Source organism: Anomalospiza imberbis, chromosome Z (assembly GCF_031753505.1).
Source record: "Anomalospiza imberbis isolate Cuckoo-Finch-1a 21T00152 chromosome Z, ASM3175350v1, whole genome shotgun sequence".
Taxonomy (NCBI): Eukaryota; Metazoa; Chordata; class Aves; order Passeriformes; family Viduidae; genus Anomalospiza; species Anomalospiza imberbis.
The window spans coordinates 30,054,496-30,074,445 of record NC_089721.1 but is presented as its reverse complement, the minus strand read 5'-3'; the positions used below and the strand labels follow the sequence as shown (position 1 = coordinate 30,074,445).

The window sequence follows — 19,950 nt, the reverse complement described above, 5'->3', positions numbered from 1 at the left end:
AAACTCTAATATATTGCAATACACAGAGTGAGTTACACAGTTGAGTTTATAATCTTTAAAATTACAGTATTTTTTTTTCTCTTCCAAGAATAGGTTTTTCTATTCAAATTCCACCGAGTTTTGTTACTACATGACTAGAACAAAAGAATGTAGAACAGATCTATCTTTTGAGTATATTGCCTTTCTAATTTAAAGGAGTAGATTGAAACCTATATCATTTTTATGTGTAGTTACAAATTGAAATTAAATATGTATTTGTACCTGATACGTGCCAAAAAATTAGTATTTTCCTATCAGTTTGTACACACTTCAACTTTAAATTCTTTCCCTCAGTTTTCAAAAAAACACCCACCTAGAACTGAGAAAAATTTTCCAAGAAATGAAGTTGAAGACAATACTAATGAAATCTAAAGCATCTTGGAAAACCACAATGCATTAACAGAAAACAGCAAGATGGGACATAATATCATGTAATTATTATTTAAATAGACACACTAAGTGATAAGTTTTTCTTGCCTGGTAATTCTTATTGTATTAGTGATTCCAGAGGCACTTAATTTTATAAAATAATTACATGACTGTTGTTTTGACCACCATATTTTTTTAATGGAAATAAATAGTTCATATTTGTATACATATGAAGATTCTTTCTACTTTTTGGAAAGGCCAGTACATAGACGTGCATACCAAAAAGTTCATCAGGTCAGAAAATATTGCAATATGGTATGATTAGTAGTACAGATCAAGAACTGCGTCTGGTGCACAAAAGATATTTCCAGATACATACTCAAAAATATTTTCTTCAGATGCATGTAGTAAACTAGATGCTCTTCATACATTAGGATAAACTATAAAAGATAATTAAATGCTGCAGTATTTGTGACTGCTCTGGTTGAGTGCAGTTTACTGTAGAGGATAACATCTGCTCCTGTTTGTTAGATTCAAGTTAAATAAAGTTAACCTTCTTTGTTCGCAAAAATAGTAGAAGGGCAGGAGTGTTAAATAATGTAACACTGTACTGGTGTTTTTAAAATGTATTCCCTTTCCTCATGTGTTTTAGCTTCCTTTGACATCTCTTGCTCAAGATAGCAAGCTAGTATACATCCATCTTCTATGGGACAATATCAACCTTCACCAGGAGCCGGGGGAGCCCCTATATATATCTTGGAGAAATCTTAGTAAGTAAAACAAATGCTACAGAAAACAGAGGGAAAAGAGACTATGGAAAGAGACCGTTGGTTTATAGTGGCTGAAGTGTACACAGCCCATCAATTTGCAGTATTTTTTTAGTATCTGAAGCATCTGCAATCCCTTAGGTACTTCACATAGTCTGAGTATCAAATTAGTTGTGAAAATAAGTTTGATCTGCTCATCACACGTCATACACTTATAAGATAGGAGGAATTGCTGATTGCTCCAGGTGTGGTGCTAAACAACCCTCGCTTGATTTGAATGCATTAAGTTTCACTTCAGTTTCACTGCATTATCTGGTAATAGCTATGCAGGCATGTACAAGAAGGCTGTGTTACAAAAAAGTATCTTTTACTTCTGTAAATGAATGAAACATCACCAGTCCCTTTTAATAGGTACATTTGGCACCTCTCTTGACTGTCAAAAAGTAAGATCAAAGAAAGCCTTGTCTACTATAAGAACAGGCAGACTGGTTATAAGAACTTAAGGATTTCCTTACTTCTGATCATCAGAAAAATTTATTTAACCTAGTCTTCTAAATCCATGTTTTAACTTTTAAAAACAATGCTAAAAACTATGTCATATGCTAATTTTGGTTCTAAAGAATTAAAAGGTGCTTGTTGAAAAATGTCATTAAAATAAAGAGGCTGATCAGAAAATTACAGTCAAGAGCACAGAACAACGTATGTTATTTCCCTAAGATTCTACAAAGCATATTGATGTAACCACAGTAGATGAAAAGCATCCCCAAATCATCCAGCCATGAAGGATGATGCATAAATATATATACATTTGTGTAAACAAAGGAACAAAGGGCCTGTTTTTGATGTGGAAGAAAAATAGACAGACCATACAGCAGTGTCAGAAAATATTCTGAAAACACAAAATTACATTTGTGAAGCATCATATATGTCAATTTGATGAAAACATCATGTCGATGTGGTGAAGATTACTAGGCTTGGTCTGCAATTCATTTACACACGATGTATTCACTGCCGAATCTGTAAACTTCTTTGCCAGTACATGGATTTACTATTCCCTCATGAGTTACTGGCTTCCAGAAAATAATAGTTCAGTGTTATTCTGAGCATGGCATTTTAAGTGACAAATCATGATAGTAAATGTCTTGGTCATTTTCTTTCCTGTTTGATTCAGCTTTGCATTATCTATTTCAATATGTATCCCAAAGTTATCAGTTAATTGTAGGTGGCTTTTAAGAAGGGTTTTGATAAGAAAAGTGACACTTCTGTTTTATTTCTTTTTCTTCATGTAACAATGATCTTCTTGCCGTGAACCTAATTTTTAAGTACAGCAATAAAACTGAGCTAACCAACCATCTCAGGCAACATCTGATGCTGGGTACTCTTCAGTCTCGTGTATTTCTCTGTCATGCACTTGGTGCATCCTGTAACTTCTGGGTAAAATTACTTTTGAGTGAAGACTATAAGCAGACAAGGTCCTTCCATTATAACAAATTTCTCTAGATTGAGTAGAGGTTCTCTATGTGTATCTCACTTCTAGAAATACTTCTGCTTATTAAAGTGAAAAAAAATCTTTACTGCTGTAATAGTCTGTACGGTTCCACTTCCCAGATTCTTCTGAAAAAAAACCCTCCACACTGGCAGAAGATCAGCAGGCAACAAACACTTTGTTAGAGAACATCAAACTAAGTATTCAACACAATGATGTCATGAAGCCAATCAACCTCCTCCTACAGAAAGTTAAGCCAGATGTGAAACGACAGAGGTAAAGGCATAATCTCTTCTTAGTTTCTCCCCACTAAAAATTAAATAAGATCAGAGTGTGTATGTTTCATAGTGATAATTTCATTGCATAATTGCATAGTTCATCCAGATCAAATGGATTAATGTGATTCTTTAATAAAAATGGACATTTTACAATGAATAATAAAAATGCAGGTATTTATTGCACAGATTTTGATGTTGCTCCAGATCTAGCAGATTGATAAATACAAGTGTCCTGTTGCAGTATGTGGAATATTCTCCTTAGATGTGTAAATAATTCTTGTATTTTGTAACCTGCACTGCAGTTCAAGGAAGGCTTTGTACGAAAGCACAGACTCTGAAGTAAAGTACAGCAGATACAAGATGTGTTTGTAGTTTGTCATGCTAAGTCATCTTTATTTCTGTGTTTTGTAGTTACTAAAAAGAAACAGAAACTACTCTGCCTAGAGAAGCATCTTCATGACTTCCACAAGGGGAAAAAATAATATCTGATTATTTAATGATACATATTTCTGAGATTGACCATGACATTCTGAAACAAAAAACAAAAGTATGGGTGATCGGAAAGAAAGAAATACCTACGCATTACTTCATGATCAGGCAGGAATTAATTAATAATAAATAAAAACGTGGTCATTAATTTAATATTTCTTGGTTTTTAGTCATTTCTATGGCAGAGGAATTTTTCATAGAAAATGTAACTACCAGGATTTGGCAATAATCAGGCTTTCTGCATCAAGTAAAAGTATTCAGGCATTAAAAAACCTTAAACTAGTAGCCATGTAGATTGGTCACTTTTTTCACATGCAAGGTTAACAGAACAGTTGTAGAAACTACGTAATGGAAGTCTTCAATATTAACTTTGGAAACAGGATAGTTGATGCTTTCATTAACTCACCTTTCAAAATATTCCCCTAGGAGTTTTTACAGGGAAATTCTTTTCCTGTCTCTGGTGTCTCTTGGAAGAGAAAACATTGACATTGGTAAGTAAAAAAATACTGTGAAATGCGTAGTCCCTGTGGATATTTTACATGAAAGCTAGTGTATAAAATCTGTTTCTAAGATTCAGTTGTGTTTTACTGCAAAAATTAGAAAATTACTGCACTGTCAGTCTTTAGGTGTTGCTTTTATGTAAATATAATTCAGATAGACCATTAATTTTGACTTTGTTTGAAACCAGTAATGAGTTATTTTAAACAAAGAGTATTTGAAGAGCTTGAAATTCTAATTGTTCATGTCTGAAAGCTTGTTTCCAGTCTTGTCCATCTTTCTCCAAAGTACATATCAGACCTATGTTATCTGAACGCCTGATTTCCCACCCTCTACTGGTCTCTTCTATCCTGTCTTCTATTTGGTACTACACAATCGAAGTGACTCCTTTATAGAATATGATAGGGGGACTACGCTGGGAATGGGCAAATGGAAATGTGAAAGAAGCAATGGGCATCCACTATCATGTGTTGTGGTGCCACACCATCTTATGGGGATGCTTTTCAAGTCCTCTGAGAAGGTGCATTTTGGAAAAAAAATCAGCATATAGTTAATGAAGATAATTTTGTTACTATATAAAAATCACCAAAAGCATTTTATAGGAAGAGTGGTGTGCATTGTACAGTGTTTCTTAAATAGCCTCAACTGTGCTTTTTCTATTTCAGAGGTCTTTGATAGTGAATACAGACTTGCACTTGAAAAACTACCAACGGAAATTCTTGAAAAGATGCAGAGAATAGATGTTCCACCAAGCAGCAGGGTTGAGTGTTGCAGGAAATGCTTTGGAGCACCTTTAATATAAAAACAAGGAAGACACACACCAAATTTCGGAGAGACAAAAGCAGAGCTGAACAAACCCAAGAGCATGGTGACATATACACTTTTGAGTCTCAAAAGGTGTTAATTGAGCAATTGAGCAATTTGTTGCAGTTTTTTTGAACTGCAACATATATTCTTCTCATTCATCTCATAGGCACATTGTAAAGTTTGTCAAAATGTTTTAAAATTAAGAGTTTGTTTCAGTGGTTGACCTGCTTTTCCCCTATATATATTCTTGAATTTCCTCAAAATTTTCCACCACAATATCAAGTTGTTCAAAAAGCTGATGACAAAACAGCAGTCTTTAGTTGATGACTTTCTTAAGGGCCACCAATATTGGTGTATTTCAATTCAGTACTTTTCCAGTGCTCAGATTCTTCAATGCTTCTTTAAAATTACCTTTACCTAGAGAGGGGTCATTTTATTAGTGTATGGTATGGTTGTATGAACGTAAATATTTGAAACCTTGGACTGGAAGCTGCAGTGCAGTTGCTTTCATCAGATAGTACATTAAATTTCATCAGACAGTACATTAAATTTCTGCCCTTCTCCTGACTCTTGTCCCAGTCAGTATTATGAATTACCTTTGCTGACCTTTTCAAAATGTGTTTCTACAGCTGTGAGAAAACAGAGACTTACACTCAACTTTCCTGTATTCTCTATCTGATAAATTATAAGGTTCTGTAAACATACTGGCTGCTTTTTCCAAAGAAGGATAAGCTTCTACACAAAGCAGCTCAGAAATGGCTTTCTAAATGGCTTTCTAAAAATTATGTAGGAAGCTCAAATGGTATTAGAATACACACAAGAATTTCAACATATACTGCCTGAAAAAAAAGTTATGCTTTACACTATTTGCATGTGTGTTTAAGAGGTGTCCTCCTCAAATTCTTTATCACCCTCTCCCTTGGTTTTATACTAGCCTGTGGGTTAATTATTTTGCACTGATAGTCCAGATTCATTATTTCAATTAAGATGTATTTATAAATGTGGTATTCAAGGTGTATATTAGCAGAAATGAAGGGCTTATGTGTATGATCTGAAAAGATGTATCCATCTTTTGTATTGCTTCTAGTAGATAAGACACTTCCTCACCTCATGTATTAAATTGACTACAGTAGTCATAGTCTTGGCAAGGAGAGCCTGGATACTGGTCAACAGTTTAAGTATTTCTGTTACTTGAAGAAAATGATAAGATTTATTCCAGGTTTTTGCTGAAAGTTAGTGGTATGGCTTTTACAATGGAATAATTAATAGAGAAAAAGAAGATATTTGTAGCATGTAAAGGGAGCATAGCTTAAAATATTAATTGCATCTGGATATGAATGTATTTACTTGATACTACTTTTAAAACTTTTCATTCTTCAAAATGATGAGGGATGAAGATCTGTCTGGAACATTTTTTTACATGAAAAAATAAAACCAACAAGGGAGTTGCACTATATATGACAAAATATATTTGCATCATATACTGACACCTTGTATTTTGTCTAAAAGTGCTGATCCTAAGTTAATATGGGGATATTACCTGGACAGATTCTCTCCTGATAGAACTGTTGTGCTTTCTCAACAACTAAAAGCAAGAAACCACACCATCATTTTTTTATTATTATTCTTTATTCGTAGGGTTTATGCACAGTTGCTTGCTGATATCTGATCTACATCACAATTAAAGAACAGTCCTTGATTCTTCATCTTTTCTTCTCTTCTCCAGTTACATAACTGACATGGTTCCATCCTTCTGAATTGAAGTCTATCTAAAGCATTGGTCCAAACAATATTTCTACAAATCAAAGCCAGCAGATTTTTCTGTGTAATTCTGTATATTATTTTTCAACAGACAGCTACACAAAAACCATTATTTTCGAGTATTAAATGGACAAACCATCTGATTATGTGATGCAACTTGCAGGGAATCAAGTTTTAGTTAGTCTTAAATTCTCCCAGCTCATTAAATGGCAAGGAAAGTCTGTCTAGTGAGTGCTGTTTTAGATACATAACATCCAAACAGTTTTAAAGCATAGTAAATAATATTATTATGAACTAGTTTCCATGAACACATCATCTTCATTTACAAACAACTTTCTCATCTGTTGCTGAAAATATAGATTATTAAGGGAATAGTGTTGTAAAGAGAGCAAAGCAGATTATGTCACAACATCTAGTGTAAATTGTTAAACCTTTCTCAGCTATATACACTAACCAAACAAAAAAAACCCAACAAAAGTAGAGCCAGAGGAGAAAAGGACTGCTGCAGTATTGGACTTGCTATGATTTGCTTTTGCATATTGGCATTTTTGTACACTACAAATGCTATTCCTGGTGTAGGCACCTGGATTTTGGAATTTCGGAGTGGTAGAAGTCCTGCATGTAGCTACTTGAAATCTTGAATCTGCATGTTGGAATTGATTCTTTAACATAGAATAAAAAAGAAAGACCTTCTCCTTTTTATGGGGAGTTCTTAATGCTTAAGTTTTAGAGTAGCAAACTAATCAGTTGATTTTTAAATGTAATCCATAGCTCAGATGAAAAGGAAGATCTCTGAAAACAATTTGTTTTATCTCAGATGTTTTTTTGAGGGGAAAAGTAATAGTTTCACAAAATCTGGCCAAAAATAACCAGGGAAAAGTTTCGAAAGTTTTTTTGAGTGCATTGCAAACACTTTTGTTCTTCTGAGACTTAGGCACTAACAGCACACTTCTGCAATTTAGTTGACAGGGTGAACTTCTTGGGCTACATGGGGATAACTTAGTAACGTACAAATGCTTCTAACTTGTTTGACACCCAACTCCTAGGGATCCAAATTTCTCTGAATCCATAATACATTACTGATCTGAGCAAAGTGTTCTGAAGGAGGGATGAGGATAAGCTAGATTTTGGTTCTGTTTTTCTGTCAATATAAACAGAAGAAGTAGCATTTTGCTCACTTGTGAAACTCTTGCCTCCACATACTCTTTCTAGTATCTCAACAGTGTTCAGGAGATTATTCTTTTGTGTATATTTTGTAACTCCCACATACACCTGAAAAAAACATTTGCAGATCAGCATTAACTTCAAAACATGCCATGTGGGCACAAAATGAAGGTGTAGAGCAATGTGAAACAGAAGTGGATGCAAACAATGAATTTCAGGTACACCCAAGAACTTAGAAAATTTGTATTGGAAGAACAATTATCAAAGAGAAGCTTCCTTGAATTGTTTCCATAAGGATGTTGAACTTCAGCCAGTTATGTTAAGATACTATCTTGCTTGCACCTTTCACCCAGCTATAAATCAGTTACATATACAGCTTGTGTGCTCACATGAGAAGAGCTGTTTTTTTTTTTTTTTTTTTTTGTGGAATTAAAACAACAAATGAGGCCTTAAATGTTTAAAATCAGGATTTTAAAGTTACAAAGTGTCACACTAGACTCTCTGTCTCTTTCCCGTTTGTGGGGGGGGACACAAAGGAATTTCTGTTTCTCCTTACCCTTCCGTTCCAATCCCTTCACCCCGGCCTACCTCTCTCAGGCCTCATGGCTTCTCCTGCCGTGCCCAGCCCTTGGCTGGGCAGGGGAGGTCTGCACTGCACCCTGACCGGAACCAAAGAGAGGATTACCCTGTGAGTTCTTGCTTTTAACCCGCTGTGTTCTCAGAGGTGTGTCCATACCTTCAGTGGTCACTCCAGGTGCCAATATCCAAACCTGACCACCGATTGGTTTGACTACTAACCTCCTGAGAAAATTTACTTTCGTATCAAAGCACGATACTAAGCTTTTCTTTATTAATTATATTCCGGCACATCACCAAAACCTGATAACTTTGAGAACCTTTTAGGCCTAGGAGACTGATGTAGCTGCAGTGTTGGCACAGTAATTGGTACGAGCTTTTACATGTTACTAGAAGCATCTGTATGTTACTTATAATCATATCCTGTCTTCAATTTTTATGTAACTTAAGTTTAGACAATGCAATTGTAATGGAAAATATTTTATTTACTATATGTGTCTCAAACTAAATCAATTTTGCAAGTAACTCAGTCTTGTTCCTGGTGGAATTTCACATTGGTTAAGCTCAAGCTACATTGCACTTGTGAATGAGTAATCTATTTTGACTGTGAATTAATGGCTTTTTGTATTGCTGCAGCTAAAAGAATATACCTTTCATTGAGTTTACTCCTTTCCTTGAATAACTGCAACATAGGGGATATTTACAAAATGTATATTAAATTAGATAATAGAAATTATATTTTTAAAACAAATTGTTAAAATGTAAGGAACTGAAGAATCCACTCAGTAGTTTTTTCTTTTTAAAACTCTTAATTCAATAATTATTTCAATGCAGATAACTCCTATTTTATTGACAGTAAGCAGGTAATCTTATTCACATAACTGTGTATTTTCAAAAAAAAAGGGTTTTTTCTTTCAACTAATAAAAATCTTAAAATGCGTTCTGTATATCCACTTTTCATTATGTATCTTTTTAAAAACAAACACCCATTTAACTTGTAAGAGTTGAAACTGAATGGTTGAATTGGATTCTAGTTCTGTAGTCTCCTGTGCTGTATATTGTGATGCATACATGAGAGGTTTGGATGCTGTTTTTATTTGTTCTTTTATTTGTTCTGCATCAACCAATGGTGCAAATAAAAGGGATTGTTTGCTGTTGTTTAGAAGCACATTAAACTCCTATTAGGAGCTTAAAATAAACTATATTGTAACAAGGATGAAATGATGTAGTGTGAATAAATTATGAATCTATTAAGTGAGCTGGGAAGCTTAAGGCAATAAAATTTGCACTGGTTTAGAGACTGTTTTGAACTGTTGAAAAATGGCATCCATTTACTGTGCTTTGATTAACAATTGTTTCTCTGTAATATTTTTGTACATTTGACCAAAAAAATTGAGTTTAAAAGGGCACTCTATATCCTGAATTCTGTATAGATATTCTAGACTAAGAAACAATTTTTAATCTTGTTCCCAAAATAAAATATATATGCATCCTGTGTAAAAATGTGCTATTGTTCAGCTTTTTTCACCACTGGAATATAAATGACTGACAGAATTTAATTTTAAGTGCAAATTCAGCCTATAGTTTGGCAAGAGACTTTTAACTGTCTTTTTGGGTAATTATTTCACAGTACCTCAGTGGCTTCTGAATGATGAGAAAGAGCAGAGGCAGGGGGAGAGGGAAATAAAATTGGGACTCACTTGTGGAGATGTGGCTTCTAGAGAGTGTGGATGGCTCTTTGGTACCTTCAGTGTTGCATCTCGGTTTAGGGTTTAGGTTAGGGATTCTGATCTGTTAGCTAGCCGTGTTCTGTGTACCCCCGCGCACCCCTCTGTCTGTTCCCCCCCACCCCCCACCCCCGCAGCTGTTCGCTCCAGGTCCCTGACTATTGGAGCTTCCACTGTCACTCCTGTGACCACCCCTCATCCTGCCCGGAGGGTTCGGTACCCGTCACTTGAATCTCCCAATCCCATCCGTCCTAGAGCCCGGGGTCTACCCCAGTCGCGTCCCCGTTGGGTGCCGTGGTCCACGTCATCGCCACAGCGCCTGTCCCCATTGTGGGGGAGGGCCCCTGCTCTCCTCACCCTGCCCCCCGATATAATCCTGTGCCTCGGAGTGCTCGCGGCCGTTTTCCTCACGCGACAGCTGGGAGCGGGTCACGGCGCCTCAGCGCAGCTCCTCGCGGCAGTAAAGGACTTTCGGTCTTCCACGCGTGGGGAATCTGGACGTTCCTTCACTCTTTACTGGTGTCTCTTGCTCGCGGTGGAAAGAATCCGCGGCCAACCCCGCCCCGGCAGCAGCACGGAGCCGAGTCCGGAAACATGCGGTGATCCCGGGTCCTGGAGAGAGGTGGTACCGCTCTAGGTGCCGGAGCTGCCCGGGGACCGGGAAAACACCAGGAGATGCCGCGCTTCAGCAAGTACTGGGCATCAGTAGAGGCAAGAACAGATAAAAAACAGGCTCAGTGTGACAGAATCTGTAAAGCTCTTGTTTATAAGAAAAGCATGGCCCCTGGCTTCCTGAGGATAGCTGGTGCTCTCTGCAGCATGTTTGTGACTTTACCTGGGAGACCATTTCCCAGGAGTTCTGGTTTTCCGTGGCTTTGTAATGCAATCACAGAGTGATGCTTTCACCTGATGCATCCTAGCTTGTCAAAACATTGGTGGACCTCTTGACTCATAAGGTAGTTGCAGGTTACAGTTGCAACTGCAGTTGCAGGTTACATAGTTACATAGTTGCAGTTTCCAGAGGTTTTTTTTGAGGGGTTGCAGTTTCCAGGGTTTTTTTACTTCACAACTGAGTATCTTTCAAACCCCCTCATGTACGGTAGTCAGTTCATTAATCTGACAGTAATAATAAGAATACGAGACCCTAAAGACCTTTCTTGGCTGATGAGACTGATGTGCATAGCACAGACTGATATCTTGTGGAGAAGATTCATAATAAACCCATATTTCCAGACTTATTTTTAGATAGAGAGCTGAGGAACAGTTAGCCTTTTGGACTTGTGTATCTTGTAAGCATCACACTGACTTTCCTTGTTTTCCTCTGCTTTTGTCCCTGCTGTCTTTTCAATAATGCTGCTTGCTAAGAATGTTACCCTGTCTTTGCATTTCCTGCCCTTCATGTGGCCTGTTGAGGGAGGAGACAGAAAAGAGGGAGAATGCTGTGCAGAAACAAATGCTTCCATTTGAGGAATCCCCACAAAAACATGGACACAGGGCTTGATTTTGAAGCTGTAGAGATGAGGGAACTGCTACTTCCTGTGCCAGAATCTCGTGGGAAATTTGAGGGAATGTGATGGTAAAATATCAGAAGGTGCTTGCTCAAGGAAGCTCTGATCCTTCATGTGTTCAGAACCACCTTGAGTGGTAGTTCCCTACTAATAGTGATAGTTACTCCTATCTCTGTAAAGACAAGCTTCTACTGTCTACAAAGAAAAGGAAGAGCCAATTTGCCAGGCTGGAGAGCTGATGGGGCCCATAAGTAATCTGAAAGGCCTTGCCTCTCTGTAGGAATAATTGCATATGCCAGAGCAGCCGAGCAGGAAAGACCTCGTGTTCCTGGTGGGCACCAACCTGACCCTGAGACAGCCCATAAAAAATGCTCAGACTTGTCCAGCCACTGCCCTGCTTCAGCAGGTGTTTGCACATTACTTGTTTATCCTGGAGGAGTCTCAGTGGTTCCATGGAATTGGGTGGCATACAGAAATTGCCAGGAAGAACAGGGGCTCACTTCACCTAGTTATGAGAGTAGTTCAGAGGGATGTTCCAACATTTTTGTTTAGGTTTCTTCATGATGCTTTCCTTTGGCATTTTTCCTCATTTGTTTTCTGTGTCATGCTGTCTAAATTCAGACCTTGCTGGTTAAAAGTGATTATGTATGTCAATGTTATGTGTATTCTGTTTCCTTTGGTTTCAAAGAGAAGAAATGGCAACCTGTCAGGTTCTGACTAGGGTCCATTACTTGCCCTGAAGCTTAAGGTGCCTCTGAGTTTGCAGCCAAGCTTCGGACTTGCAGAAAGTCTGCCGTTAAAGAGCAGAAATCCTGTCAAAACTGCTGAGACACGCACGGAAAAGCTGCTGTTTGCAGATGGCATTGTGTTTAGCATCACAGGTTTTGAACTGCCATTAAGCTGCTAAGGGACTTCTGCAGCTGCTGGCCTTGTGGTTTTATTGCAGTTTCTACTGCACAGGGGCAGAGAAAACATGCTCTTTCTTCATTAGCCTCTTTCGGGTTGGGGATTTGAGTCATCCATGACCTAAAGCCACGGTGAAAGTAGGTGACTGGGAAAACTCAGTGTGACTTTATCAAAGGCAAATCATGCTGAGCTAAATTGCTAAGTGCTACAGAAAAATAGCATGTCAAGAGAGAGCAGTATTATTTAGCTGGACCTAGGCAAAGCATTTGACGCTGTTTCCCATAGCCTCCTCCTAAACAAATGTCAAATATAGAGTGGATGGGGGTGATCTGTGAGATGGGCAGCAGTCATCTCACAGGTGATCAACATGTTTTACTGAGGCTGGCAGCCTGTCCCAAGTGGGGCCCCCCAGGGATCAGTACTGTACTGGGCTCCACGTTGTAACATCTCCATGATTGATCCGGACAATGGGACCAAAAGCACCCTCACCACCTTTGCTGTGTCACTAAACTGATGTCAATTGAGGGGGACACCAGGGCAAGGAGAACCACCTTTCATAGACCTGACTAGATGATCTTGCAAGGTCCCTTCAAGCCGGGACTGTTCTTTTGAGTCTACAAGTCCTGATATGTCTAATTTGCACTTGAAAACCTAAGACTGCAGAAGGAAGCAGCAGATGATCTACTAAGGCAGCTCCAGGAAACAAGTGAGTGAGAACTGTGCAGAAAAGATTTTTTTTGCTGCTGGTGATAAGGCCATGTATTTCCTGTCTCTGACAAGGCCACACATCCTCAAAGCTTGATAAAAATAACCAGGACTCCACTCCAGGACTCACACAATCATACAACTGGGTATTAGTTGATCTGCTTCAGAGAAAGACACAATCACAACCTACATAGCAGAACAGGTCATACAGAATAGCCTATACCACTCTATTTAGTAGTAGCCTGTTCACAACATTCCTGCTCTTGTCCAGGACACACCTCAGTGCTTGTACACCCAAAGTACCTCTTAACCATCTGCAAGTACATATTACTAGGATTAAGAAGCTAGACAGTGTTATTTCCCTTCTGAAGATTGTAAAATTCTTAGCATTGTGAATTTAGTGCTACTCTTATCTACATTTTCTCCATATTAATTTTTGCAGCTGAGAGACTACTGTGGAATAAAAAGGGACCTTTTTATTTAGTGAAGCTCAGGTTTAACAGGGCCTCTGGATCTTCACTATTAAACTGTATGCAATGAACATGGTCTCCATAAAAAAATACATTGTAAAATGATACCACAATTACCTCTTAACCTTTTCGGATTAGTTGTCCTTCAAAAAGCCTTGTTAAGCTGTGAAAGATGGCTTAAAGCTTGGTAACTGCTGTAGCTGTCATGGTTCAAGGTTCCACTGCACACAAGTGCTTCATGGCAAATTCTGTCCTTGTCAGAGTTGGTATCCCACTATCCTAATAAATACAAACTTTAAGTTCAAGGACCACAGGTTTGATCCCTCCATGTCCCTCACATACGGGCAGTAGATAGTCTTCTGCAACTTTTGATTTTTTAGTCTAGATTTTTCATCTGATGTTTAAAATATCTGCTTCTAGCCAGATGAGGCCCTAACTTATAAGAGCCTTCCCACACACAGAGGAATAAAAACCTTCCCAACTTCTTACGTTGTAATGAAGCTTCATTTACTAGAAACAGAAGCATCCATCTCAACAGAAACAGAAGTGGATCAAAACTACTATTATAAGAACTAAGACAACTTATTTAGCTGCAGACCATTTTAACATCCAACACAAGTGTTTTTGAGTCAAAGTCCCATTACCCTCATTCAGTGTATAATACATTAAGGCTACTGAAGTTTCTAATCCCAAAGTCAAATTTTCAAGTCAAACCTTTAAAAGGTGCCTTCTCATCTCAGTACCAATTTCAAGAGCAGAATGCTGCAATACCTACAGAATCACATTTGCAGTAACCCAAAAGGATATTAGAGAGTACACCGTGGCTCCTTGAAGCACTACCACCACTAAAGCTTTGGAATAAGAGCATCATCCAGACATTCCCAGAACTCTGGCAGGTTTGTGGCCACTTTCCTGGGAAACCAGTTCCAGTAAGCATCTGAACTGCACTTAATTCTGCCAAGAATCAGCTGAAGGTTTTAAGTTTTACCTATGTTATACTCAGTATCAAAGTGAATGACACAATATTTTCCTAAGAGAATGGCTTCAAGATCAGGGTTTGTGGTTCTTCTTTGGTATACATAATGCAGTAGTCTGAACTCCTGTTGAAGAAATTGCCAGTAACAATATGCACTACAAAGTCTCATACTGGAAGTTTGCCACCAAAGGAGTTTATTGGTAATCAAATGTACAATGTCTTTTTAGTATCGTGGATAACATCTTTACTTCTGACTTGATTCAGACTTGGATGTTGAAGCTCTCAAAGAAGAAAGACGGCGCCTCTTGGCAATCTGCTCCTGGCGTTTCTCCTTGGCTTCCTGAAAGACATGAAGTATGGAGATGTTACATATCTTCAAAGCATCTACCAAGGAACAAACTAGGGAAAATGCAACTTGAAGGAATGAATTCTGGAAGTCAATAGCGCAGAATTTCCCTTCTACAGCTCAGAACAATTCTCCAAGTATCCAAACCAGCACAGACCTATGTCTTTGCACAGTATGCATCCAAAACTTGGTTAAGGAACTGAGGTAGAGTTTTCAACACACCAAAGGTGAAGCTCTCTGTTTTTATCTGGAAGTAATGAAATTCAGAAAGCACTGTGCCAGGTATTCCAACTGTACTGCTTTCAGTACTGCTTCAGCAGTCACTGCAGTTTTAGGAGCAAGGGCAAACACATGCTAACAAAAACCTCCTTGCCAACTTATCCTCCATCGAGATCAACTGCTGAAACTCCTTTTTCCACACAATCACTTAAATGCTTGGGCATCTTGAAGTTAAACCAGAATCCGTTTGAACTAAAATAGCTATGGAAAAAATATCCTCGGAGGCCGTAACTGTTTATTTCCTTCAAAAAAAAGGCTCTCAAATTAGTGGGCTTGGTTAATTTCTATTCTCTATGACAGAAACAGAAGAAATATTCAAAAGCCCCAACTGATCAGCTATGTTTATACTCATATTTAGACACTTATACTCAAAATGAGCCGGTACAGAGCAGCTGTAGGCATACAGGCCAATTTACCAAATCCCTTGATTCTGGAGCTATCTTCCATACAGCTGACTTGAAATGGCAAACATACCTTCATTCTCTTGGCCAACAGCTTCGCATACTCTGCAGCTTCTTCCTTGTTCTTCTGAGTGCGCTGCTTCTTCAGGGCGATACGCCTGCGCTTATGCTGCAGCACTCTAGGAGTCACCAGTCGTTGGATCTTGGGAGCTTTCGTTCTGGGCTTCTTGCCTAAAAATCATTACAGATCAGTCAGTGAAAGTGGCAGAGTACCTTCCCAAGAGGCCACAGGCCTCATCTAGCCAACTTCAGAGTAAGTTTGATTTACCGTTACATTATTTAGTGCACTACGTATTACAGGAACCACAGAGTTCAATACCTTCACAGATTTTACAGGAAAAATTATCAATTATCACCAGACGCAGCATTAACAATATACTGTCTTAATGCTCGTGATTTGTTATTAGAAATGAAGTGTGAATTCTAACTTCTCAGCAAACCAGTCTCTTGTAACTCCTCTATAGACCTAGATTTTTTAGTAACAAATGAGTCCATTATATAGCTTCCAGAACAAGCCATTTTTTCCAGCATTAAAAAGACATCTATAATTTTACTTAGGTTTGACACTGCTCATCCCAAAAAACAGATGGACAGTCCACAATGGGCAAACTAAACAAACTACCACACACATCTGTAAAATAAAATTTTACTACGCAATCCTGACAGTCTTTAACAGTCATGCACCACAGACTGATGTCCACCAGGATCATATTATTTTAATTGAGAAAACCATTTCCTATCATGTGTTCCTTTCCCCAACAAACTTTTCACAGTACTCAAGTTGAATAATATTCTTCTAAATATCCACATCCTCTGCCCCGGTCAAAAGCAAAAAACCCCCAAATTAAAATCTTACATCGCAATAGAGGTAATAAGGAAAGCAGTGCCCTGCCAGTAAGACCTCTATTCAGACTGCCCGCCATAATCAAGAGGAAAAAAAATCTTAGCATTTTCTTTCTACACTGCCCTTCCCCCCACACAATAAAAGTTTTAACAACATTCCACCTTGTATTTAACTTTCTTTCATCAGCAACTACATCTGGGTGATTCTTAAGAAACAGCAGTAAAAGTTACTCCAGATTCTATCAAACATCTAAGAACAAACTGTGACAAAACATGGCAGAGGGGTGAAGGAAATGAAGCAACCAAGAAACTCTACTTTTTTTCCACAAGTTACAGCTGACAAAGCTTAAATATAGGGAGTGTCAACTTCCCAGACACACTATTAACTGTGCTTTGTTCAGTGCAGTAGGCTGGACACCTTGGCAGTAGTTACAAAAAACCCTGTACTATTGCTATAATAAATATACCCTGTACTATTAATAAACCCTGTACTATTGCTATATAAAAAGCTGTACTATTGGGAGCTCTTACCCTCTTTGTTCAGAGGCTTCCTCACAACATACTGGCGAACATCATCTTCCTTAGAGAGGTTGAACAGCTTGCGGATCCTGCTGGCCCTCTTGGGACCAAGACGACGGGGCACAGTTGTGTCAGTCAGCCCAGGAATGTCTTTTTCACCTTTGGGAATGTAAGTTTAAACATGCCAGTTACTGCACTACTGAACACCAGGTTCAGCCGCAAAACAGTAAGTTTAAGATACTTAAGAATTCAAGGTAATGCTAGGTAATCTTTGGGGTTCACCTGTCAATAGCACCACCCTAGCCACCCTTGGCTACTTTGACATGACCAGATTGCTGGCAGCAAGAATAAGTGTTTTAGTGACCAGTTTTAGCATTACAAGAATGCAATGCTCAGAGGACTCCTAAGATGCATTCACACTCTGAAACTGGGACTGCCATTTCCATTCTACACAACTTACCAACCACTATCGAGCAGGCTCCTTCCAGGTGCCTATATGTACCTATTTATTGGCTGTGTCATTCAGACTCTTACCCTTTTTCACTATGACCAAGTTCAGGACACTCAAGTTTGCATCAACAATGCAGCCACGGACAGACTTGCGCTTTCTCTCGCCAGTTCTCCTGGGGCGATAGCAGGAATGGCCCTTGCTGAGCAGAAGGCGGACACGTCCATGAGTCAGGACACCCTGCTTCATGGGGAAGCCTTGCTTGTCATTGCCACCGCTTATCCGGACAACATATCCCTATGAAAACAGAAACACTTCTGAGTTACTCATGTCTTCATTTCCTCAGGAAGTAGATACAAGAAGAGACTGCACAGAACAATGGAGCAGCATGTCCATGATTTAGCATAAATCACCTGTTACTGCTAGTGCAAAGAACTTTAACCAACAGCTTTGGAACAGTTCAGCAATTTTACTCAAGAAATGTAAAAATTACCTCCGAATACCAGAATTTACATTTAGTGTGATTCACATCCCTTTGAAGTTTTGTTGGAAAGTAATAGTGCAAAATCTCTTACCATTATTGTCTAGCTTTTCTGCAATTGTAAGCTTAATTAAAGCCAGTTATCTCGACAAACTGGAAATCTGCACAGAACACAGGAGTGTCTAGAGTAGTGACACAGGAAAAGAGTTTGATCACTTGTGAAAAAAGATCACATTTATCCAATTCAGCTGCACTGTCCATATTAACACTATTCCAAGCCTATCCACCAGGCCAAACACATTTTTCCCCATACATTAGTAGCAGTTTAAACAAAGTCAATTTTGAACCAGCAGTTTTATACTGCAGATTTAACTTGTCCTGCATACCAAGAGACAGCATTTAAATGAAGAGCAATAAGCTACTGTGAAGGGGAGCAAGAAACTCAAGGCTTTAAAAACAACCCCCCCCCCCCCCACTGAGTTAAAGTACTGAAAGAGACTAGCCTAACCAGTAATTTCAGTACTTATATAGCAAGAGAACCTTTCACCCTGACCACTATACGCACACCATACAAGCACTAGAAGCGTGACAAGTGCACATTGGAGAAATTTTGTATTTTAAGCTCCTAAAATACAACCCTTACACATTCTTCTGCACTACTTACCTTCCACTCCTCACCAAGGGAATCAGCCAGCACCTCCGTGGCCATTCGTTTTTCATAAAACGTCCTGAGCTTACGCTCATCGTCTACTTCAATGAGCTTCTGGCAGCCAGTAGCCGGGAAAGAGATGTTGAGCTAACAAAGGAAAACACAAAAACAAAAAAATATCTGGTTGAAACTTCTGATGAAGGATTTTAACGAAAAATTAGAATTTACCTGATGGTTTGAGCTTGGCATTTCAAAGCTAGAATTCCCCAGCTGCTTACACAAATGCTCACCAGGAAAACCTGTCACGACCACACTTGGGAGAGCCAAGGCAGGCAGATCTGTGTTTGGCGGCACTGGGCTGTCCTTCAGTCGCACACAAAAGTGATTTTACTGCAGTCAGAGACCAATCACAGAATGCGAGCAGCAGAAACCTGTGCTCTGCTCTTCCTACAAACCTTTCACAGCACACGCCGCCACTAGATAGACGCGCAAGTCACTGCAAGGAACCAGCACCTGCTGCGGGAGGTCACTCGTACTTCCTGAGCGTCGCTGCAAAGGGCAGCGCTGCACGGGCGCCTGCCGCCACTGCCTCGGGCACAGAGCACACAGCACGTCCCTACCGGGGGCCCTGCAGTCGACTGCACAGCCTTCTCACCCACAAAAGCCCTTCCGAGCCAAGCGGCTGCTCCGGAAGCCCGGTTCTCCGCAACCCCGCGGCACAGAGCCCCGACAGAGGAAATGGGGCCCGCAAGCAATCCACTCCCATCCGGCCCCCAGCTGCGCTCCAGCCCCACCGCTAGGGACCATCGGCCACCAACAGCGGCTCTGCAGGCAGCGCCGCGACCATTTGCGGCGGGGGAGCCCGAGCGCGGCCCCGGCCCGGGGCAACCTTACCTTCATCCTGCTCACGTCTCGACACCGCGAGGAAAGGCCGCGCCACCGCCCGCACTTCTTACATACACTCAGAAGCTCTCGCGAGAGCAATTCCAGCCGCGCCCCCGTGACCGGAGCTGCCCAATGCCGAGCGAGGCTTTTACGGCGGGGGGCGGGGCCGGGAGGAGAGGTCGGGGGCGTGGCCTCGTGTGTAGCCAGGCGCCGGGCCTCCCGCGCGCCCGAGTTCAGGCAGTTGGCCCCTGCGGGGCGCCGGGCCGGGCCTGTCACTGCTTCCTCGAGGGGCCGCTCGCCAGGGAGAGTGTTCCTTCGGAACGGCCAGTGGAACAGCACGCAGGCGCTCCGGGCCTGTGAGCACTGACGCCTGTAAAAAGAAGCGCAATCAATACGCGACGCACCGGCTTTCAGGGGAAGGCGCGTTGTTTGCGCGGTATGAGCGGTTCCCGCCGGGATGGGCTTCCCGGTTCCCCGCCGGCGCTGTGTCCAGCACTTTCTGCGTACGGAGAG

At 40.0% G+C, this 19,950-nt stretch overlaps 2 protein-coding genes across 2 annotated transcripts in view; one reads left to right on the top strand and one right to left on the bottom strand.

Moving 5' to 3' along the window:
• DENND4C (DENN domain containing 4C) overlaps positions 1-9,737 on the top strand; it is a 51,036-nt gene extending 41,299 nt beyond the window's left edge. Inside the window, exons 29-32 of the mRNA XM_068176474.1 lie at positions 1,061-1,178; positions 2,784-2,937; positions 3,855-3,919; positions 4,592-9,737. Of these exons, the coding sequence (XP_068032575.1) occupies positions 1,061-1,178; positions 2,784-2,937; positions 3,855-3,919; positions 4,592-4,728 (474 nt within the window). The 3' untranslated portion in view covers positions 4,729-9,737. The remainder of the gene's footprint in view (positions 1-1,060; positions 1,179-2,783; positions 2,938-3,854; positions 3,920-4,591) is intronic.
• A 4,957-nt stretch (positions 9,738-14,694) lies between these two features.
• RPS6 (ribosomal protein S6) lies at positions 14,695-19,564 on the bottom strand. The gene is made up of 6 exons (XM_068176319.1): positions 19,447-19,564; positions 18,568-18,699; positions 17,509-17,719; positions 16,987-17,133; positions 15,626-15,783; positions 14,695-14,866 (listed from the first exon to the last, which is right to left on the bottom strand). Exons 1-6 carry the CDS (start codon positions 19,450-19,452, stop codon positions 14,771-14,773), a joined length of 750 nt encoding a protein of 249 aa, XP_068032420.1. The 5' UTR covers positions 19,453-19,564; the 3' UTR covers positions 14,695-14,770.
• Between the last annotated feature and the right edge of the window lie 386 nt (positions 19,565-19,950).

Excerpts from the sequence above, each read along its gene's own strand:
- RPS6 (XM_068176319.1), bottom strand. Across the intron at positions 17,134-17,508 it reads CTTGGTCATAGTGAAAAAGG|GTGAAAAAGACATTCCTGGG; the intron begins GTAAGAGTCTGA and ends ACATTCCCAAAG. Across the intron at positions 15,784-16,986 it reads GAAGCCTCTGAACAAAGAGG|GCAAGAAGCCCAGAACGAAA; the intron begins GTAAGAGCTCCC and ends AATGATTTTTAG.